Source organism: Passer montanus, unplaced genomic scaffold (genome assembly GCF_014805655.1).
Source record: "Passer montanus isolate IOZ18808 unplaced genomic scaffold, ASM1480565v1 scaffold162, whole genome shotgun sequence".
In the NCBI taxonomy this organism is placed as follows: domain Eukaryota; kingdom Metazoa; phylum Chordata; class Aves; order Passeriformes; family Passeridae; genus Passer; species Passer montanus.
Window position 1 is genome coordinate 75,962 of NW_024363383.1, and position 23,480 is coordinate 99,441.

Consider the following 23,480-nt stretch of genomic DNA (forward strand, 5'->3'; position numbering starts at 1 on the left):
CGGTGGATCCTATTAATCTTTTGCCCTTACTATTTACCTCAGTTTAGCCCTTTTTCTGGTGGTTTTGTTTTGTGTTGTTTTGTATTGTTTTGGGGTTTTTTTCTGTTCAGCCCATGTGTCTGAACCAGTAGCATGCTTATTTCACCTGGCAGCTAGAATCACTCAGCCCCATACACCACATCACCTTCCACCAGCTCAGACCCATGTCCATGGTTGATACAGCTCTCTTGAATGTTTCCCTGTCTATAGCTTATTTTAGCTTCACTTTTGCTACCCACTCACAACGGTCTGTACTGGGACTGCAGTTCTGTCGCTTTAAGACACAAAATAAAAAGACATGCACACAGGAATCTCTAAGGTAAAAAGAAGGGCAGTTTATTTTTTGACTCTAATATTTATAGATCTTTAAAAGTGATAGTGGATTGGAGGATGACAGTGTTGCCTCTCCAACGACACTGGACAAACTAACAGTCCGTCAAGTTTCTCCTCCTCCAGAAAGGAATGTAAACATTTAATTATTTACATAAAGTGTGTGAGAAAGTTCATTACAACAATGTAAACATCAGAAGGCTTAGAAGAACTTAGAAGAACAGATTCCTGTGAATCTGTGCTTGTGGAAGTGGGTTGTGTCTGGTATTTTCAAGGTATTTTTCCCCAGACCTAAAGGTAGCATCCTGTGGAATGGCAAAGAGATGGATGGAGAACAGCAGTTCTGCCATGGAAGCCTGGGAAAAAGGGCTTTTGCCACTGGACGTGACAGTTTGCCACCTGGAAGTTGCTTTCCTTTCTCATGCTTTTGGCAAGAGCAACGGCTGTCTGTGAAGGGAAGAGCAGCATTCAACCGGCAGTGAGCAAAACTGAAGGCAGGAGCAGCTTTAGCAACTGCAATTTTGAGGGCAACGCAGACAGACTTGAATATCAGAGTAAAGCTGAAATCTGAAGATATCTCTCTCTTTTTTCGTCTCTCATTTCTCCCTCTCCCACCAGCCAGAGCGATCTGAGCATTTGTGCTAATTCATCAGCTGATTCAGCTCTTTGCTTGGAAAATTCGTTGTAGGTGACAGAGGTCACCTTAAGTCAACCACCCTGGGATAACAGCCTGAGGATGGAGAGATCAGCTCCCTTTCGGTACTGGGAACTGGTTTCCTTTCATGCTACTTGTGTTTTGGCAGGGTGGATTTTTATTTTGGGGGGTTTTTTTGTGTTTTGAGGGTTTAAAAATTTATTTTTACCATCTGTGTATAATGACTTCAACCAAAGAGAAATACATACTGTACTGAACAACAGTATGTTGAATGTTAATCCTCATAGCTGTGATAAACAGGGAAAGAGCATTCAAGTCATTATACCAATCTTCATTAAGTATATTGGTGCTGACAGACTATTTCTCTGACATTTACTTGCTGTGTAAAAGAGAAGGAAAAACTTTTCTTCTCCTAAAACCCCCTTTGAGTATTTCCAGGGTGATCATGCAGTACCTTTTTTTCCCTTCAGAATAAGTTTTAATACTTTGAAAAATAATGTGGGTTTGTTTTTGTTTGGTTGGTTTTTTTTATCTGACATAGGCTACATATATTGAACAGTCTAGAGGATTTTAAGTTCATTTTCACCTAGGGTCATTACCATACCTTTACCAAACATCTAAGCAGTCCCAAAGTCTTATGCCTAAAGTTGGATTTTTTCTGTAGAAAATAAGACAAGAAATTTGGAACAGCTTGCTAGGGTTTCTTACAGCTGTTTCAGGGCCAGCTTAAAGATTTATTGTTCTGGTGTTTGCTATAGTTAAGCTGTACACAAATGCAGTGGATAAAAAGGAGATTAAAATTATTATGTGCTGTACCCTAATTGTGGTACACTTGAACTTCTCCAAAGTAATGTATGAAAAGAAAGACATCTAGAAGGAGTTTCCTGTCTGCAGTGACCCCAATTTTAAGCACAGATTAGATTGGTTTACACATTCAGATACCTGAATGTTTTCCAGCATTGGATTATAGTGCGTACCTGCTTTGGGATTTGGACTGAGGTTAAATAAAAGTAGCATTGCAGGGCTTTGCCTTTGCTATGACTTTTCCACTAGGGAAAAATTTTTCTGCAGGTTAATTTCCACAAGAAGAAACACTACCCAAATTTATTTTAGCATTCAAGATAGTTCTTGTATAATTCTACCACTTTGTTCTCAGTGGATAGCTTTAAAATCGCATCAGGAAAAAGAACAACAATCTCCAGCTGTTGTGTAAGTCTATATCACCAAAAGTGATATAGTACACTTGGCCATGACATCTTGAATCAGTGGAGTGGCAGCTAAGCCTTTGCACTGATGGAGTCTAGGAACAGTGACCTGGGGAAATGGGCAATGGTCTCTGGCTGTGCTCAGGAGCAGGTGATGGGCACTAGCCAGGCTGTACTCCTCCACTCATTATACAAGGTTTTACTATCCTTGAAGGATGAAGAGAAACTTAACTTTGACAAGTGACTCCAGTTTTCTGAAAATGGGCAGGAATGCTTTCAAATTAGCTATTGCAGTATTTATAATTTCTGCCTTTGCATCTTGGGCAGTTTATAATAAAGTTTGAAACCCAGAAAAAAGCAATAGCTCTAGATATGATCTAGAAAACAAATTACACAGTGAAATCTCTTGTGCTATGATGAGTTGATCACCTCATCTCTATTAACCCCTCAAACTAGTCAGATCTCACAATTCACTTGTAATCCCAGAAATATTCAGGATGTGAACTGAAGCTCGTGTCTTGAGAGCAAGTCATAACATGCAGGTTTCAGTTTAGGAGAGGGAGGAGCACTGAAGGGTAGCTAATGTGCTTGAGCCCAGAGCTGCAGAGAAACCCTGGAATGAAGGCTCTGAAAGTATGAGGTGAAAGAAAACAAGCCAGTATTTATAATTAAAAATATCTTAATGATGAATCAGTTGTGAATGGGTGGGACTAGAAATGCTACCTGCTTGGGCAGACAGAAGAAAAACATAAAAGGCCATGAAGAAATCCTAATACTGAAAAACAGAGTGTGGAGGAGAGGTAATGCTGTTATTTTCCTCACTTATCTCTATCAAAGAATCAGGAAGTTTAAACCTCTAAAAACATGCTGTGACAGTCGTGATGATACAGAAGCACACAAGAGTGAAAATGCCTTTTACTGAGAATTCTGAAAGTAACAAAGTAAAGGAATTTCACATGCACACTCTAGGCTAAGGACATTGATTTGCTACTTCTAAGGTCTGGGTGACTGAGTGTCACATCAGTACTGCCAGGACAAACGCATACCTGCACTCGATGCATAGGGAGCTCCAGGCAGTGTCAGGACCCTGAAGAAAAATTGACCAAGGCAGCTTCATGACTAACAGGCAGCATTCAGCCATGACACAGCTTATTAAAGGGGTAAGTGCGCAGGAAGAAGTTCAAAGTAGCTTGAAAAAACCCTGCAGCTGTGAGTAAATACATTGCTTTGTGTTTGAGACTTTGTGGAGTGCTCAAACACGTAATTGTTTTTATTATGCATGCTATTTGCTCACCAGTTCATTACCGATTGTTTTGACACTGGAAGAAAGTCCAAGCCACACTTGGTGTATGAAAGGACGATGAAGCTGTAGAGCTCCTGACCATGGGAGTGAAGCATCTCCCCACCCCACCTTTATGGGGCTGCTTAGGAATTGCACTGGTCTGACTAGTAGAGGTTTGTCTCTGTTCAGTCATCACTATGCTTTAGAAATTAGTTCCACCCATGGTGCCCCAATGAGTGTCCCAATCACTGCTTTTGCCACCAAACGTGCCCAATGGATGTCACCTGGGGCAAAGACTGATGCCATTTTCCTGACAAGCTGGCAAATCCTTTTCCGGCAGCAGCACAGTACAGCTGCCCAAGTGTCACTGTCTTATAGCTGGTCACAGCACTGGCTCTTGATGCAACCTGTCCCTCCTTTCATCAGCTAGCTCAGCCGTAGGGGAACACCTTGTCCCGTGGCCGTGGTTATCCTCAGGATGACTCGCGGGACACAGTTTGGTCTCGGTCAGTGAGCAGAGAATGCCTTGCAGCAGGTATACCACCTCCAGATGCAGAGCACCGGGATCAGAGAGATGCTGGAAGCTCTCGTGTGGGCCTGGCTGGGGTGGGCCTGGCTGGTGCCAGTCTTCTGTGACCCTCTGTTCTCTCCGTGCTGCTGTGGCACCGCCCGCCGCACCGGAACATCTCGCCCCCGACACACTGTGGTGCACGGGCCTCATCTTTCATACCCAGCCGATCCCGACGCTTTCTCAAACCCGCCACGAAAGCCCTCCTGAGCGTGGTCCGGGCCGCCAGGGCGTGTACACGGGCTGTGTGCAAGAGGTATGTGCCCATGGTCCCGGGGCCTGTGCCCGAATTTGTATCCAGGATCACGGCGGGGGGGGCTGGGTACGTTCGCTGTCCGGCCAGGCCGGCCCCGGGCACCGCCGGCCCTACGCCCTCGCCGACACGCTACCCCACTCCGCCCGGCAGAGGTCGCTCTCCTCCCCTCCGCCACCACCCTCTCTTGTCGCGGTGCTTGCCGGGAGTTGTAGTCTGGCGAGCCGCGCGGTGCGCGGCGCGACGAGCACTGAAGACTCCCGTTCCCAGCGTCCCGCGGGGCGCCGGCCCGGCCGTGCCTTTTGAATGATTTCACTGCGCTCGGCGCTTGCGGCGAGGGCAGCGGCGGCGGCAGGCGGGATCCAGGGAGGATCCGCGGCGGGAGCGGCGCGCGCCTGGCCCGTCGATGGCGGCCCGAGCGGGCCCTGCCGTGGCCGCCTGCGAGCCGTGCCGTTGTTAGGAGTGGTAAACGGGCTGCGCGTTCACCCCTTCGCCCATCCACCTCGGCGGCCGGCGGCCCCTCCGCCGACATGTCGCTGGCCATGGAGGAGGAGGAGTACGCCCGGCTGGTGATGGAGTCGGAGCCCGAGTGGCTGCGGAGCGAGATCAAGCGTCTCTTCCAGGAGCTGGGCGAGACCACCCGGGAGAAGATCCAGGCGGCGGAATACGGGCTGGCAGTGCTGGAGGAGAAGCAGCAGTTGAAGCAGCAGTATGAGGAGCTGGAGCTGGAGTACGAAACCATCCGCAACGAAATGGAGCAGCTGAAGGAGGTGAGGCGGGGGCGGCGGCAGGTGGGCGGCCTGGTCCCGAGCGCGGCCGTGGCGGATGGAAGGGCGAAGGCATTGCGGAGCGGTGGGAACGGGGCCGCTTTGGAGTCGGGGGCGGCAGGTTGAGGGGCCTGGGGCTGCTGTGGGGCGACCGGCTGGTTCTCAGGCTTCGGCCTGGCTCCGGCACGGCGGTTGCCCCTTCCCCAAAATGACAGCTCCGAGGCGCCTGGCTGCAGGCCGGCCCAGAAGAGGGAAGGAATGGGAAAAAAAAAAAAAAACCAACCCAAAAAAACCCCAGAACAAAACAAAAAAAAGCCTTTCTGCTCCAACCCCCGCTCCTGTGAAGGGGGTTAATAGGAGGGAAGCGGTTAGACGGTTTTCTTTCTCTTTCCGTCCCGTTCCGTTCCGCCTCGGGATCCGGTGGGTGGGCTGTAGGGCGAGAAGCCAGGTCGGGGTTGCCCCTCCCCGGGGTTGGGGCTGCCGCCACCGCGCCCTCGAGCAGGCGGCGGGGGGCGAGGGCCGGGGCCAAGGTGCGGTGGCGATGCTGTCATATACCTGCTTGTGAGTGGAAGGAGAAGTCTTAGGTTGGTGTTAATCACTTCCTCAATGGGGACCACCGCAAAAATAATACAGCAGACTTCAGTTCATATAGCTTTATTTTGGTGCTGGTCCTGCCGTTGGCTTTTTTTTTTTTTTAATTATTATTTTCTATTTTAAGGGAAAGTCCAGATCTAATCTGTACAGGAGAGTAAAGTCTGTCAGTATTAGGCAATTTGCACATTAAGTTTTTCTCATGCAAGATCTCCTCTAGGTGTAGAATGTGGGAAAAGTGCTGTCCGGGGAACAGTCAAAGAATGCATACCGGTGGTTTGCACTCCTTATGAGCTGATCCCATCAGCCCACTGTAGAGCATGGCCCATGGGACCTTGTCTGCCTATAGCTTTGTTTGGTTCAGTGATTTGGCAGGCAGGCAAATCTTGTGCTGCTTTTCAGCTGATTTAGGCCTTGCCTTGATTGCGAAACATCTGATGCAGCCTAAGAGGTGAATATAGGTGGATTTGACCTGTACAAATTTTATCCAATGGGGCTTAGCTTTAGTTTATTCAGTTGGAGATGGATTTTAAGTAAAATCAGAATACAGTATTTCAAAGGAAAAGTAAATCCTTGTAACGGACTGGTACAAAATCAGCTGAATTGATGAATGCTCTCCCTTTCTGTTTATTATATATCTTTTGGTCTTGTAAATAAAGCTTTATTTTGCTTTTATTGCATTAAACAAGTATAAGCAAAGAGGTTAATTACTTTGAATTACATGGCTCTAAACTCTTAACTAAATATGCAAGCTGAATGGATATGCTGCTGTTCCTAAAGTCACTTGAGACCAGCGCAGTTACAGTAGCATGCAGGAGCAGAAACTTGGAAGTCAAGGGCAGAGGCAGTTGTAGAGTTGAGCTCAAGGGAGAGAAAAGTCAGTAAGCCCAGTTGGTAGGTGGAATGTGAGACATAGAGTGGAGGAGTTACAGGACTGGCCCAGCCTCATTCAGCAAGGCAGTGCCTGACACACCAGTGGGAGCCAGGATGCCTCCATCGCAGGTAGTGCTTTAGTCACTGGGCTGTGCTATGAGTGTTCGGGCATTACATGTTTTGACTTGCTGATGGAAAAAAGCTTGATTATACTGTCTTTTCATTTGTTTAGGGCTCTAACAATTGAAAAGCTTGTAAAAGAGATTAAAAAGAAAAAAAAAGACAGAATCAGTAATGATTCACTCTTTTTTGCTTTTGACATTTTGAAGGATTTGCTTTGTGTGTTCATGTCATGCTCTAATTAAGTCAAAACCTGGGAAGCAGACAATTCTGGAACAGCCTGAGGACTCTGATAGCCTACTCAGGGAAAGAGCATTGCTCCTCTAGCTTTCTTGTGATGCTGTGCAGGAATCTGGTTTGCTGTAGATTTTGTAAACCTTTAGCAGATGTATGAAGCATTATGCTCGGAGAAGGAGTTTATTATCTTTGCTCTTTTATTATCTTACTGTTTTTCCCACACTCAGCTAGAGGAGCGCTGCATACAAGACTTACTACATGTCATGGTCCAACCTAAAGGTATGCCACCTTGGGTTACTTAAGTTGTTCTGGGGAATGTGGGAGACTGATGTGAAACTAGAACAGTATTGCTTTCCATCTCTTCTTAACTGTCCTTCCTGCAGCCTATTAAAATATAGCCGTTTTAGTCTCTGTAGAGCTTACTTTGTTAATCTGTGTTGAGGGAGCTAAGTGTCACAAGGCCATGTTAGGCACATAGGTAAATGGGTTCAGAGTGTGGGAACTTTGTAATGCAGTTTGTTGAAAGTACAGGCTTTTCTGCTATAGTCATCAGATCTTTCTGGCCAGATTCTCCTCCCTGCCACCCAGTCCCCAATGTGGCAGAAATTCAGAGCCTTAACCTCCACTATTGTATCCCTTTGGTCAGTGTGAATGGCATTGTCCGAGCAGTATCTTGTTTGGTAAAGGTGTCAGTGTACTCTCAGTATTTGCAATCCAAGTTGTCCTGGTGAAAATGGGGAGCTGCTCTGTCCTTGCACTGCTGAGCCTCCACACCAACCCCTTTTTAACTGTGGTCAGGTTTTCTCTAAGTTTGTTCTTTTACTTGTATGTTTGCTGACTTGATCTCATATATCATTTAAGATACTTTCTGCTGCATTTCTTCTGTCATTTTATTTGACAGAACAAAACTGAAATACAAACTGTCTTCCCAGGTAGACTTACTGTTATTTGCAGTACCGCCTTTGCTTTTGTAAAAGGGAATTAATTTCAAACTGTAGTAAAGATTATGATAAATGTTGTCCCTAGCTCAGAAAAATAAGATACTGGTTTGCTTGTAGTGAGATATTACATTGTGTTGTGAACATATAATTTTATTCATTTTTTACTCTCTCTAGGAGCTGAAGTAACTAAGTTTTTTCTGTAGGCTTTGTTTCAGCTGGTAAGTCACCCTGCAAGCCTTTGTGATATTGCTAATTATATAAATGACAGGGCTGACTACCTGCCTAAGCTGAGACATTTTTCTTACATGGATGATATGTATGGTCAAGCCTTTGTGCACTCCAGCTCACAAAGTGACTGTCTGAGGATTCAGTTATTGCTTTCCTGATGATTTGTGGGGGAATGTGGCATGGAAGGTTTGCTTCAAAAATAGGTTATCTGCTTTACTCAGTAATTCAGGGTTTCTTTGAGATGTCAGATTCATAACCAACTACTAGCTCAGTTATGAAACTGGCTGCTGTCCAAAGCTCCTTTCTGATTAAGAGGTTATGTTGTATTGGTGGTTGTAGAATTGTGTTTAAACCCTTGGAAAACATAGGTGTTATGATTAATTATTTCTGTAACAATGCAGAAATTCATAAGTGGACTATGTCTATCCTTAAAGTCTAAAAGCACATGTCAGTATGTCACAGTTAGTGTAACATAGATGGTTTGTAGTTTTTAAGGGGGGGAACAAGCTTACAAGAGTACTGGCAATGATCTCCACGGAGCTCTTAATTTCTTTGTATTGTAACAGTGGCCCTTGTTTCTGTTTTTTGCCTTTAAGAATCATGTATTGATTTTAATGCCATTTTATGACTTCTCTGTAGATGATTCCTGGGTAATCTTGCAAGCTGACTTTGAAAGAAACATTCAGATAGCACCTTGCTGCTTCATTTCCCATGAAGCCCAAGTGGGGCATATGATGCAGCTGAGATGATGTGTCCCAGGCTGTAATATTTGTGCTGTTTGAGTTTATATTGAGGTGGGGTGTAGAAGATCTGTGATAGCTGACAGAAGTTTTGCTTAATTGACTTACATATGTACTAGTTAATTTGGTACGTTATATTTCATCCAGGTTGGTTTAGCATTACATTATGTTAAATTTTATTAATGTAACATTTAACTGTGCTTCTTCAGAAGTGAAGGAGAAATCATTCCCTTTCCTGTCTACCTCATGAAGTGCTGTGTACCTTGTAGACAGACGTTGTAAACTGCTTGCTGAAGTAGCAGTGGTTTTCCCCATTGGATTTATCAGGGCATTTTGCCAGTTTGTACTGCTGTGCTCATTTTGTGTGTAAGAACCTAAAGGCAAAGAGGGAAGAAACAGCTAGGCTAAAGGTACCTAACAAACCCATGACATACTGGGATTAGACCCTCTGTGCACATGAATCAATGCTGGATTGACCAAGTCTTTGTATTTAATCATGGTAAATAATGATGTTCAGTTTCAGTACCTCTAAGGCCTCAGGTACTCATCTGCGGCCTCTTCCTAATAAATATTCAGGTGATATATTGATTCCTGCTGAAAGGAAAGGATGTTAATGTTGTTTGAGATTACCTCTAACTTTGCAGCGCTGTTAAAATCAAAGGGTTTAATGTATAAAATAAATACTTATTTAAATAGCTTAGGTGAAATTTAATTCTGGTTATACAGATGTAAATCTGGAGTAGGTAACATACAACTGCAAATTGAATTTAGGAAACTGATAGAAATTTTGCACATGCTAAGAGAAAATGATTATGCTTTCATGAATCTGTCTTGGGGACTTAATGCTTGAAATGTTAGAACACAATTGCTGTCTCTACTCTCAAATCAGACTGAAAGCTGTGGGTGGGGTAAGCAAAATATTCCTGTGTAAATTAAACGTCTTCTATTTTGATAAATCATAGTTGCTTTATATGAAGAACAGAGGCAACCCTGATATTAATCTGATGTTTGCAGAGATATAGACACTTAATATCATGTTTTGGAAAAGCTACTTTTCTCACATACCCTTATTTAGGAAAAAAACAAAATGTGAAAAATTAAACATTCCTATTCTTCCTGGTGTACTAGAAATAGTAAGCTGTAATATTTCATGTTGCTAAATTAATTTTCTTTGCTAATGTTCCTTGAACTGCCTTTCTTAAAAATAATAAATAATATTCTTGAAGTGATGATTTCAGATTATTTTATGAAATTGCTGGATGTTCTTCTTGGTCTTTTTCTGATAAAATTAACTATACCTTATGTATTAGAACAAATATAAGTATTTGGGTTAATAGTAAGGACCTTCAGGTGGAATTATTTTTAAAACCCCCATCTTTCTGCAGAAGTGGTTTTACCAAAACTCCTGTAGTCTCAGCTGAGAGATGGGTCTTGGGGAAAAGTCATGTTTTACTTTTGGTTTGTGGTGTTTGTCTGTGCCTTGGCGCAAAATGAGGTTGTTCCTGACCTCCAGCAAACATGAGATAATTTGTTTCTAAGTTTCTTCATGAAGTTTAATCCAAGGTTTCAATGTTTGGCAGCTGCAGTGCAATTTCCTGCCTTTTTTTTCCCTGGAAGTGTGGCAGCACTCAGTGTTTGCTGTCCTGTGGAGGGGATATAGTAAAACTACTCTGTGGAACTGAGCCAGATTTTCTTTGTTATTTTCCTTTCTTTTGGTTGTGTTCTTAAATTAGGTCAGTACCCCATTTTGGGTCACAGGCCTGTTGTACATGGCTGTGCAGGTACCACTTCACCTCTAGAGTATGTTAAAGCAGCAGCGAACAAGGAATGAGAAGAGCATTTTCAGCAAGTCTTTCTGCTGAGCTTGGCAGTGAAGCTGCTGCCTTAGCAGCACAGAGAGCTGCTGCGCAGTGAGCAGGGTCTGTCTTGCCTGGCTGCTGGGAATTAGCAGTCCTGGGGATGTTGCAGTGGCAACGTTGTTGTCAGGCTGGTGGCTTTGGTTGAGGTCTGTCCTCAGATGTAGTCTCTCTTGTAGCATTTCTTGTCTCTACACAAATAAATTGTTCATTAGAGCCTTGCATTTGGCACCCTTCAATGTGCAGTCCCAGATGAGGGGTACCTGGGAACTGGGGCTTGAAGGTAGGATGGGAGGCTGCCTGGGTGTTCAGAGAACAGGAGCAGACCATCTTCACGTAAGAAGCATTAGACCAAATGCTGCATGCTTGTGGCTTCTCTGCACAGGTGCTGCAGAAGATTCCTTCCAAGCAGTATTGCTGAGAACTAGAGTGAACTCAGAGGGCTTCACAGTGGGGGATATCCATGTGTTCCCATACCCCTGAAGCTGAAGTTTGTGCAGCCCCTGATGTGACAGAAGTCCTGCCTGGAAACTGAAAGTCTTAAACCTAGAGTCACTGGTGTTTTGTCACATGCTCTTTTCTGGTTTCCTCATTTCAAATCATGATTCATCCTTTCAAAATCTGTGGAAACATGCTTGCTAGTTTCAGGGGTATTAACACTCAATATATCCGTTTTACTTAATACCCAAAATATCCCTTTGACCGGACTTTCTTCTAGTCCGCAAGAGAATTCTAATGATTTGGAAAATTGCCTGATTTTACTAGGAGCAGGCAGGAGGGTAGGAACAGCCATTCTCAAGTCTGTGCACTGCCCCCAGACTTAATAGATTCACCATTTCCTCTTTCACTCTATGGTATGTGAGCTTGTGACTAATCTGCAGCAGCTTCGGGCTGTAAGATGGCTTCCAGAGGGTGATGCATACTCCAGGCATTCATTTGCTTTCTTTCTCTGCTTTTGGCAGACTGCAGAGAATTGTTTGTTCAGATTTGGTAACCTAGCAACAGAGGAATATAGTGTGGGTTTGAAATATGGTCTAAAAAACCTCTGCAGAAGGGAATGACATAGATCAACTTTGCCATCCAAATGCGTGGAGGACCCTCTATTTCAGAGAAGAGCCGAAGTTATAGGTATAATAGCTGTAAACTGTGGCTTTTTTTTCTTAGTTTCCCCATTCTCCAGCTCATCTTCCTTCTTTCTACCTCCTACTTTCCTCCCCTTCCTCTCTTCACAGCTGTTTTCTGGCTGAAATATACACCAGGCAGTGAATGTCAGGCTCACCTCACTTTGGAGTGGGGACTTACCTGAGCAGTCTCTTCTAAAAGGTGTGGTCTGTCTTGCCCACAAACAGATGGGTTTGCCGCTGGGACTCTGAGCAAGCTGGGATATGGGGCTAATTTGGAATGTTTGGCCCCAGCGTAGTTGAAGCTCAGTGTGGGAATGGATATGGATTCTCTGCAGTCCCGTGTCCATGTTCAGAAAGCAGCTATGCCATACGAAGCCCTATACAGCTCTTGCTGAAAAAAGTGGTGTGTCTGGTGGGGTGCTCAGTTGTGTTGGATGGCCCAGACTCTGTGGCATGCTGCAGTCCATGGTAAATGATTTTTTTTCACCCCTCAGTTGTTGCCAATGTGCAGTGTGGGGCTTGGCAAGCTCCGAGCATGGTGCAGAGTGCTGTACTGTAGGTAGTGAGACAGTATTTGGTAAGTTCATTAGGAAGTTCTTCTGCATGTTCAGTGTTAGTACTGTACAGAACTGGGCCTGTAGTTCAGCTCTGGCTCCAAGGCAGAGAAGTATACTGACCTAATACCATAACTTGGCATCCAACTTGCCCAAACCGAACAAGATTCATTGCTTCCTGTGCACAGAGAATTTGCTACATCTGATTTTCCAATGTTAGAATCCACTGTATTTTCTGATTATGAAGAATGATGTTTGTTCTGTTGTATGAATGGGTACTTCTAAACCTGAAGGGATTTTCTTGCATCTTGCTGCACAAGGCTCTGTGTGTTTTGAGGGAGAAATTTTGTTGTGATGCCCAGAGTGGCTGAGTAGCATGACATATCTGTACTCCACTCAGCCCTCTAGCTCTTGGAATCTGTGGGTGAAACTTCTCAACAATGTGATACTAGGAAGGAAATGAAATAATGCATTTTCAAGCAGTCAGTATATAATTATTTAGTGGTTTTCTACTATGTTATTTGGAGAGAGGATTTGGCCTCTGAAATAGAAATTGGCTATTGTTGGATTAGTGTTACTGTCCCCAACAGGTCACAAGTGGTAGCAAGCATGTCATGTAGCATGTGCTCTCAGCTTTGGTACATACTATCAAACGAAGAAAGGTCATCTTGCCAAAACATACTTACCTAATAAATGCAGGTCTCCAATTCAGCAGAAATTATCCAGCAGCAGTCCGATTTTGAATTTTTCTCTGGCTCAATTTAATACAGTAGTTTTATGAGACTTGTATCCATGTGAATAAAAGCTTCTGTCTAACTTGTATCTTGGTTCACTGTGGTCAACAGCTGTGCAAAGCAATTCCACTTGGTGCCCTTTTGGGGATTCTTTCAGAAAGTATATGGTTTTAACCAAGAAATAGCTAGCCAGCTCCACATGAAAGTTTATCCTTGGACAGATAAGTCTCTGTTAGTGGTGGAGAGCTGATGTTGGTCTTACAGCAGATTTGCCTGTTAATGGCTTGATGTTCTCTTGCTCAAGGTGGTTTATTGGGGCAAGCATGCTAGGTGCTATGACGGTGAGCAGCAGAGATGGGATATTCCCTGGGAAGGTGCAGCATGTAGCTGACTTAGAAACTGATGAGAGATTGTATTTTTTGAGTGAGAATGAGATTCATGTTGCAGTGGTTGACATAGATGAAGAGGGTTCAGATCGTGCTGATGAGGAGCATCTGCTGGTAGGAAGGTTCATATGCATGCACTAGACACTTCTGGTTCTTGGTGCAGTTTACAGGGTTGAGTATAACATCTGCTTCCACTTGAAGCTCTGTCAGGTTGCCTTTCAGACACGTTTGACTTGGAGACAAAATGCAAAATAGAAGGCATTTTTGCAAGTTTCTTCTTTAGGGGTTATTGATACCTCCTTTTTTTTGCATGTATGTTTTATATTAATTGAGTCAAATTCAGGAAGCTACTTAAAGATGGGCTGAAGCCAAGATATCCAAATTATTGCCTGGGAAACAGGACTGCTTGCACTTAATGGCTAAATTAGAGCAGTGTTTGGGGAGTAGGATTGTTTTAAAACATTTCCTGCTCCCCACAGTGGATAGAACACAGTCTTGTTCTAAGATCATTCAGTAATCATAGAAATATTTTAAGACCAGATTTGAGTCACTTGGAACAAATCAAGCTGTGGAGTTGTTCAGCTCTAGCCTCCAGTATTATATGTATTGCTACAGAGCAGTCCATAAAAACTAAAGACTGAGCCTTAGCACATACATAAGTAACCACAAGCACAATGTGCCATATGTAACTGATTTTCTCTTCTTTGCCCATACGTTATGTGGCCTTCATCTTGGGAGTCACTGAAATCCAACTGGACAATGTCCTGAGCATGTTTTTAGTAGTGACCCTGCTTTAAGCAGGAAGATTGGAGTATATAACCTTCAAGAGCTCCCTTCCAGTCTTCAGTATCTACAATTCTGTTACTTTGTTTTTTTTACATATGTATGTTTTTTACATACTGTGCTTTAAAATATGCCCCATAGGTTAAATTCTGAAGTTTGAACTAATTGTTATGATTCACCCGCTCCTGCTTTATTTAGTCAGTGAATACACACTCAAGGATTGAGTGGCTGAATATACATTGTATCAAGTGGAGTGTGTGAGGTATATAAGTTGTGTGTCTGGACTTCAGGAGGGCTGAAGGAATGCTGTCTACTGTGGCACTTGGAGTATTACCCCTTAGGAAAGGAATGCAGAGAACAGTTAGTTATCTGTCATTGTCAGGCGTTTCACAGGTATTATAGTTTTATTCCTGCATTTAGGTTTTTGCAGTGATCCTGCTAATCACTCTAATGTTTGGCAATTTTGAAGCCCTCCTCTTACCTCTGCATGTATTTTGCATCATTCAATTCTCTATACTTGTAAACTGCTGTAACTCCTGAAAACTGATGTAACTCCTTAAACAATGTGAATGAATTGTGGTTACCTTTAACTTCTGTGGGGTTCTGGGGTGGGAAAAATCCTGTATTTCATGATTAATTTTCACTCATGTGGGTAGTTTCACTTTTCTGTCCTTCACGGTTCACAGTGGAGGTAAGCATAGTAGTGAATTGGAGTGAAACCATAACTAGAACTCTTCATGGCTTGACTGAGGCTTAAGTACATATCTTATGATCTCTTCTTTCTGAAATCTGGGAGGGTTTTAGGAAGTAGAGAGGGCCTCTGAGGGCTGGGTTGTAAACTGTCAAGGCTGCTGGGATAGTGGACTTGACCCTTGTCTGTCCTGGAAGTTTGGAGAAAACTTTCCCATATTCTGTTTTCCAGGCTCTCATGGAAAGGAAGAGTGCAGCTTTCTTGGCAATGCTATGTTTCAGACAGCTTTTCCACCTAAGCACTTAATAATAAAGCAGCTTATTCTTATTTTCTCTATGGAGAAGGAGACAAGGCGAAATGCCTACTCATTTCAGTTGGGAAACATGTAGAAGCCAAACAATAAGAGTACAGTAAAGGAATTTTGTGGGACAGAGCAGCTCTTATATGCAGACACACACACACATATATATATTGGGAAAAATGCCAGTCACTTGTTTTTAAATTTTTTTAAAGTTTAATCATAACAATATAACAATAAAATCATAACATATAACAATAAAATGGTTATAACAGTAGTAATATAATTAGAGTAATAACATTTGAACAGTTGAGATTAGGACAATATGAGACAATAAAAACAAAGAGTTACGGATGCCCGGGTACCTTTTTCTGGGCAACACAAACCTGAAAAAGGACACCCGTTAACAAAGAAGAATTAACCCTTAAAATGATAGCCTGTTGCATATTCATGTACTTTATACATGATGCATAAATTCCATTCAAATAAAGGATTCTGTTTGTTCATCATCAATGTCTCCTCTTAATCTTAACGGTGTCTTTTGACTGAACCAGGTGGGAAGAAGTTCGTTTCTCCTGATAAAAGAGCAATAGATCCACTTTCTCTAAAAGATTTAGGTGTCCTGCAGCCGCCATCTGGTGGGAGCACCTCATTCCTTTCTAAAAAGAAAACATTTCACAAACATAGTTCCTATTTTAACTACAAAAGTTACCTTTTAATTATAAAACTAGATTTACCATCCTGTTAAAATGTTAATACAGCATAACTTTCTAACATAACACATATAATATTCATTTTAATATTGTGAAAAGCCAATCATAAAATATGCATTTTTCACATATATATACATATGAAAAATAGCTGTTCCACTGGTTTGTAGCTGGTTGTTCTAATTAGCCTGTGTGGCCAAGTGCCCTAAAATATAAATGCCATATTTGGACTGAAACAAATGGACCCTTTTAATGTGACTCAAAGTCTGTTAACATTAAAATTGGTCTGATGTTCCCTTTTACCTCCCTATTGTTGGGGTTTTTGGGGAGATAGTAAGGCATAAATTCCTTTCACGCTCCTCAGTGTGAGGCACTACAGCTGGGGAGCATCTTGGAATCTGGCTCATCCAGGGAGGTATTTGGGGCTGGTGAAGCCTCTGTGAGGCATCTGTGTGCTTTTAAGTTTCTTGGCTCTGGGAATTGTGAGAACTGGCCTCAAAGAGCATTTATCAGCCCTGTGATCTGCTGCTCTCAATGTAGCTGTGTATGCTCTTTTTCCCACAATAGACCTGAAAGAGCATTAAGGTGAACACTATATTTCTATGTGTGCTTTATGAGAAATGTATTTTCTTGTTTTATTATCATTGTTCTCTGTGGCAAGAGTCATCTCCATAGAAAGTGATTAATTTGATGAAAGTATTTTTCTTGCCCTGAGCTCCATTTCTTGCCTGGTACAATGCTGTGCTAGTCACATGTTACTGCACATAACATTAGGCTTTGTATGAAGAATGTGGCCTTAATCTTCAGTAGGCGCTGCTGAACAATGGAACAGAGCCTCCATGAGATGTGGAGTTCACGTGGATCCAAGTTTCCAAATTTTATTGCATTGCCTCTTAGTTCAATGAGGATTTAAACCTAGATTTTACTTCTAAAGGATTCCAGAGCTATTAGAACAGCCTAGTACTTGGTGTCCGTGTATCCAGGGATGCTCTCCACTGCTCAGGCTTAGGTTGTTTAACTCTTGAATTGTTTAAGTTCTCTTCTTGTGTTTTAAGAACTGTCTTAAAGCTGCCTTTGGAACTGGTGCTGCAGCAGAGTGTAGCTGTAGTGTTTTCCTATTGGATTACTGATCTAGTGTCTTGAAATTTCAGGTCTGTAGGTAATAGATATATGTGCGTTTCTCTTTGTTTTTGCAGTGTAGAAGACTGCAGTAATAATGGAAAAATTATGTTTGAGGAATTTGAATAACATCTATGGGGATGGCTAGAGTTCTTCTTACTCAATTTCTTTCATTTTTTCTTTAACTTTGTGGCTTTTGTGTGGCTAAAACTAGTGTCTATAATGCAACAGATCATCTTGCTGAAATTCAAGCTCTAAATATGAAATTAACTCCTGGAGAGACAGAATTCTTTCTTGTATTCTTAAAAAGTAACACTAGTCTGCTTCAGTGTGTCATAGAGTACAAGATGCGACTCTCAGTTCTACGCTGGGATCAGAATTTTATTTTGGATTAATTGTGCTTTAGACATCAGTCCTGTATAGATGTATCCAGTGTTTCATTGGAGAATGAGCAGCAAGGATAGCAGTGACATGAATGCAAAGAAGTGTAATAATGTCCAAGGATAACTGATAATCTACTTGAGTTCCTTCTAAGGTGTTCTTGAGTGCAATGCTGGGCTACTTGGTGTTGACTTTTCAAACCTTGAAAGTTTTTAGAAAGAATGCCCTGAGCAAATTACACAATTACTGGTCAGGTTTTCTTCCAGGGCAGGAGACAAACTTCAGCCGTAGGCTAAGAAACTGGAAGCAGTTAGGGCACAAAGAGGATGAGGCTGCCCTTTCACATCTGAGGTGGACAAGCAGCTTACAGGCTCATGTCTCTTCTTCCTACTCCTACTTCATCCTGTGCTTGTTTTCCTGTTGAATTCCATTGCAGTCGCTGATCATCCTGCTGCTGTTAAACCTGTGCCACTGTCTTGACTGCCATCTCTTCTCTTTGCCCTTGGACACATGCTCTTTGGCGCTTCCTTACAAGATCTGCTTTCTCCCTTGACACTAGTACTTCTCATGGCTCCTCATCTAATCAGTCACAGTTTTCTTCTCCAGCTCCCAGCCTCCATGCTGCAGAGTTCTTTCTTCCCTCACTGGTTTCCAGTAAGCTGACATGGCTCAGCCAGCTGGGCAGTGGCTTCATCTTTCAGACTTGAGGCTGTCAGAAATGCCAGGCACTGCCTGGCATGGGTAAGAAGTGGAGAGGAAGGGGTTTAAACCTTGGTTTAAGGCCTTGTCTGTGCATAGAAATTATTACTTTTCATTGAACTTTTAAAAATAAAGCTGGCCTGAGTTAAACTGCTGTAGGCTTTGGGATGTCCTATGCCAGCCTAAACTTGGATTAGTCCAGTGCAGATGTAAAACACACATTACTGCTGCAACAAAATCTGTTTGAACAAGAATTACATTTTCCTGGGTGCCAATCCAGAAGAGCATTTAGCTTTGCTCCAAATCAGAAGACATTTGTAACAGGCTCCTGAGTGGCAATGGCCTACTGGGAACCCTTGGCAGGGATCTGGCAACCTTCTACCCGAGGCATGTCATGTATTTGCTTTAGCAGAGTTCTTGGTGCCAGAAAATACAGCATGGCACCTCTCTTGCCCTGTCACTAAAGAATAGCAGAGCTGACATCAGTGGGGATCTTCCTCTGCTGACTGGTCCAGACTGATACCAGAAGGCAGGAGGTGAACATATCCCCAGTACTGGATCTTTGCCCAAACCAGCTGGGTACTACCGGGCAGAGCTCTGGGTGGTACTGGCAGCTGAGCCCTTCTGAAGGCTTTGGCTCCTCAGTGCACTGTGGCAGCCCAAAGTACCCTACCCTGTCTGAATGCCAATGATTCAGAGGTTTGTCTCTGCAGTTGTAATGCAGCTGTGTGGCCCCTGCATTCTGCCCCATCAGTCCAGTGGCCTTGAGCAGCTGGCTGGGGACAGCATGGGCTGGCTCTCTGCTGCTGGCCTGGGAACTGTCACTGGCTGCCTGGAAGCTTTGTAGGATAAAGGCTTTTCATTGCTGCCAGTGTCTGCCAACTCCTATTGCAATTAAAGGGTAATCTTTTCTAAATGGTGCTAAATTAAGGCTTAATCCCTCCCTCATGCCACCTAAGAGGATGAATCCCTGATTTTCTGAAAACAGCTTATTGTTTGGGCCACTGTCCAACCAACCTGTACAACAATGGTCCTGGATGGTTTGTGTGTGGAGAGGACTCATGCTTTTTGATCGGTCTTCCTGTAGATGCAACTCCAAAGTCCCCTATGAGGTGTTTGGAGTAGTTATTTACCACTTCCTTGTATTGTGCATACCATATGAAACTTGAGAGGTACCTGTTGCTGAAGTCCTTACCTTGGATGCTGTGGTGATGGGAGGTGACTTTGCCTGTGACTGTGTGTGCTGCGTCCATGCTGTTGGTTGTCCATTCATTAGCCACCAGCCATGTGCTGTGCCTGTGACTGTGTGTGCTGCGTCCATGCTGTTGGTTGTCCATTCATTAGCCACCAGCCATGTGCTGTGTATGTGTTGCCTGAAAGCAAACAATCCTGGCAGTATGGATTGGTTTGTTTTAATCAAGGCAGCTATGTGTATAAAACTGTAGTTTAAATTACTGTTGTTACATAAGGCTACTGCCACAACAAAAATCAATGAGGGGGGGTTAACTTTTCACTGCTCTTGGAATTGCTGATCTGGATTAAAAACCAACAAATTTCACCTTTGGGGGCAGGAGGACACTGCCTTTCAAGCCCTTGTTAAGACTAGGCTTTTATGCCTCTCCTTAGGGGAACTACTCTGTCTGTAGAGCAAGATGCAGTCAAAATGTTTATTTCCTCATAACTATGTGGATTTGTTTAAAGAAAATGCAGTCAAATAGGATGGAGGGAGGGAGCAGTAATGGGGACACAAGTTTGTGGGCAGCTCATCAGTGAAACATATCCAGAAGCTTGCTTTGATTCCATGTTTTTACACAAGTTTCTTGAGGGGAAAAAAGTAATTTGGAGATTTTCAGTGGGATTCTAGCAAGAGGATATGAAATACACTATTACATAAAATCCTCTTAAAATCCTTATTATGTAAGACTTTTTTTTTTTTTTTCATCCTATTCACTTATGTTTCTATATAGCAGTGTCTGTAGCATTACTACAAAGATCAGACCTGGTGTGGGCCTTCTTGATCTCTCTGTGGCCTAGGATAGATGGCTCCTGAATAGTCTGGTCCTCATCCAAGTGCAAGAGTGAGTGGTGCTGACAGAGGGGTTCACACATATCACCTCCTCAGGTGCGTGGCCTTGGGCAAGTGAACCTTCATAGAGATGTTTAAATTATTAATAGAGGCAACAAAATCTGCATTACGTTCCTGCTGAAGATGCGGTCAGAACTTAAGTCAAGATGGGTTTATTTGTTTTAAGATGCATTTTCAGTTAGCAACCACATGAAGGGTCTCTCACTGGAGGACAGTGACAGACATGAATGAATCTGTAACAGACATTCCCCAAGAAAACAAAAACATAGGCAAAACAGAAGAGCTGGTTAAACAGCTGTTGTGGTGGCAAGTGGTCTTTGAATTAATGCTTGGAACAGTTAAAGAGTGATAATCCCTTACATGTCCAAAATCCTAAATGAGGTTTCCTGTATGCATTTTTTTTAAAAAGATGATAATAACATTCATTTCTTCTCAGTGGATCTGGCAGTGAGAGCACTGCTCAGGAATGTAAACATTCCTCCTGCTTTGCTGCAGTGTCCTGCCCTGCTGAAACCAGGGGTGTGATGAAATTATGAGCACAAAATAAAATCAGATCCATTATTTGGAAGAAAAATGCTTCCAAATGCTTCTTTTATTTTTGATTGATACTTTATTGTCTGTTCATTAGTGCTACTTATAAAAAGAGAGTCTGAACTTAACCCTTACCTCTGTGTATGCAGTTCTGTCTTGTGTTGTTGCAATCTGGGGTCTGCTATTCGTGGGCAGGATTTTGTGTTTCTCGTGGTGGCTGTATTTATTTCCTACCACACAAACCACATAGTTCTGCACACCTTTACACAGGAGGTGTGAAATCATATGGGATGTGCATCAGTAGCACTTAATACCTGGGTTTGCAGTTGAAAGCGAATAACTGTGGAGATTCTTGTCTCCTGAGATGATGAAGAACATGTAATTATTTTTAAATTTGTCTGGAGGGGGGAGAAAATCATTCCCTTATGTGTACCTACAAACTCTCAATATTATCAGTTGGAAATTAATTCCTTAATGAAATACAAGATTTATTTATGGTTTGACTTAGCTATGCAAAGCTATTTTAAGAGCTCTGTGTTCTGCTTTCAATGCCTCTAAAATTCACAGGCTTGATTTACTGCCCTTTAATTCTGAATGTCCAAGGCCTTAGGCTAAAATAACAATGTAGATTATTCAAGTTTCTTGTCTTTGACAATTTCCTTTCTAATGGTTTTGGCAGTTTCTCACTAAGTGTGAATCCATCATGCTCTTCCAACTCTTCCTTGTTTTTCACTGGACTCTCTAAAGCACTGCTGTCATTTCAGGTTTCAGACCTTGGCCTTGAACTCCCAAGACAGAGCTTTTTCAAGACATCCTTTGGAACTTGTAATGATCCATATTTTTGTTAATTTCTAAATGTAGCTAACTGCTCTTTGTTAATTAATGTGTAATTAATGTTTGCTGTGCAGTTTTCTGAAGAGTTTGGTAATTCCATCTTTTCTATGTTGAATCCTGTGAGATTTTATGCATCTTTTGACTTGAAGAATTTTTTTTATGTTTTTCTTCTTTGACAAGATGCTATACAGGTCAGCCAATAATTTAAAAATCTACACAACTTCTCTTTACAGTCTTGTAATTACAAAAAAAGGACCACCCTTTGCCATATCCAATAATAACCAGGCTCTTGTCCTATTATTATTCAGTCATTTATTTTTACTAATTCTGCTCTCTTTTCAGTAGCCAGCAATTGCGTTCGATTAATTTGAAATCTGAGGACAGCTTTTTCTTGACCCTTTGCTGTTGCTTGCTTGCTGCTGCATTCCTGACAAGGACAGAGCATTGTGGGCTTTGTTTGGGTGTTTTCTGAAGTCCCATTTTGGTTTCTGGAGGGGATTTAAAATTTTTTTTATTTTTATTTTTAATTACAATTTCTGTGAAAGTTTTCTGAAGTCGGGAACAGACTGTGTTGACAAGCTATCTTTGGGTTTCTTAAATTGCATCCAATTTAGAGAATTCCCAATTTTATCTTGATTTTGAACATTGGGCCTTGATGAGGTAATGTCTCCCGTTGCAATTAGCAGCTCTATCTTGCAAGCAATGAGATTTATTTACTTCCCATGATACCATCCAGCCTTTGGAGACTGTGGGTTTGCTCATAAGGTAGAAAACAAAGCTAAACTTAATGAAAAGTATTTGAATGTTTGGAGAGAAGAGGCACTTGCTTTGCAGCTGGTAGTGTCATGGTGATGTAGGACCTCTCAGATGGCCACAGAGCAGTGACACATCCCAGGATAACCTGCAGTCTCTTTAGGTGTGCTGGATGGTGCTAGAATGGGCTTGAACAAAGGGGCAGGATTCGTAACATTTTCAGCATGTGTGCCGATCTCTCTGTTGGGCTGTCTGTTTAAGCCGAAACTCCTGCTCTTGCCAGCAAGGAGTTCCCCTTATTGCTCTGTTTTGACAGGTGTTCTGCTCCAAAATGAGCGTGGCTGCTGTAATCCTGACAGGGCCCTGTGAAAATAGCTGCCAGTGTGCTTGTGCTCTCATGAGAGGCTTTCTCCCTTCCTGTGTGGTGCTGCTGGGACCCCTCCAGGGATGGGGCCCTAAGGGTAGCCCGTTTCCTGGTTGCCAGTGTTTAAGTCATGCACCAGGGCTTCACTTCCTCCTGTATTTTGTATCTCTCTTTCCTAATCCCCCCTTCACTTCAGAAAGTGTTTCGTGGAGTTGAGCAGATGGAAATGCACTTGTCCTCCCTTTTTTAAGCGATGGTAAAACCCTGTCCTTGAATTGTTTCTGACACTGACACCACTGTCAGACATCTGAGGGCACTGGGCAGTACCTCACCAGCCACAATCAAGTATCGATTGAGCTGTGTGCTCCAGATTAACTGGTGCACACCAGTGACTTGGCCATTTGGCTGTTGCAACTGGCAGTTGCTGTCTACAGGGTGTTTGTAGAAATTGCATTGTGAGAAGAAGGCTGGGTTTTGTCCCTCACCCTTCTTGCTTTTTAACCCAAACTTAAAATAGAGGCTCAAATATGTCTAATTTTTTTTTTTAAGCAATACTCAACCATGATGGGCAATGGTAAGTGAACATGCTCTAGTTAATTGCGAAGCCTGGATGTAGGTTGCAAGCAGAGCATGTCAGAGGGATTGAGAGACTCCTCTGGAGTTTGTTGAAAATACTGTGCTAGTAGGACGCAAAAGATTATGCAGTTATATTTGGGTTAAACTGGCTGGACCTTTGCTTAGGTTCTAG

General features: G+C 42.8%; 1 protein-coding gene across 3 annotated transcripts in view; it reads left to right on the top strand.

Annotated features, from left to right (window-relative positions):
* The first annotated feature begins 4,631 nt into the window (after nt 1–4,631).
* BICD2 (BICD cargo adaptor 2) overlaps nt 4,632–23,480 on the top strand; it is a 52,037-nt gene continuing 33,188 nt past the window's right edge. The window contains exon 1 of one of the 3 annotated variants that reach the window (XM_039703299.1): nt 4,632–5,102. In XM_039703299.1, coding sequence (XP_039559233.1) covers nt 4,863–5,102 — 240 coding nt within the window. In that variant the 5' untranslated portion in view covers nt 4,632–4,862. The remainder of the gene's footprint in view (nt 5,103–23,480) is intronic. The other 2 variants (XM_039703301.1, XM_039703300.1) reach the window with 2 other exon arrangements.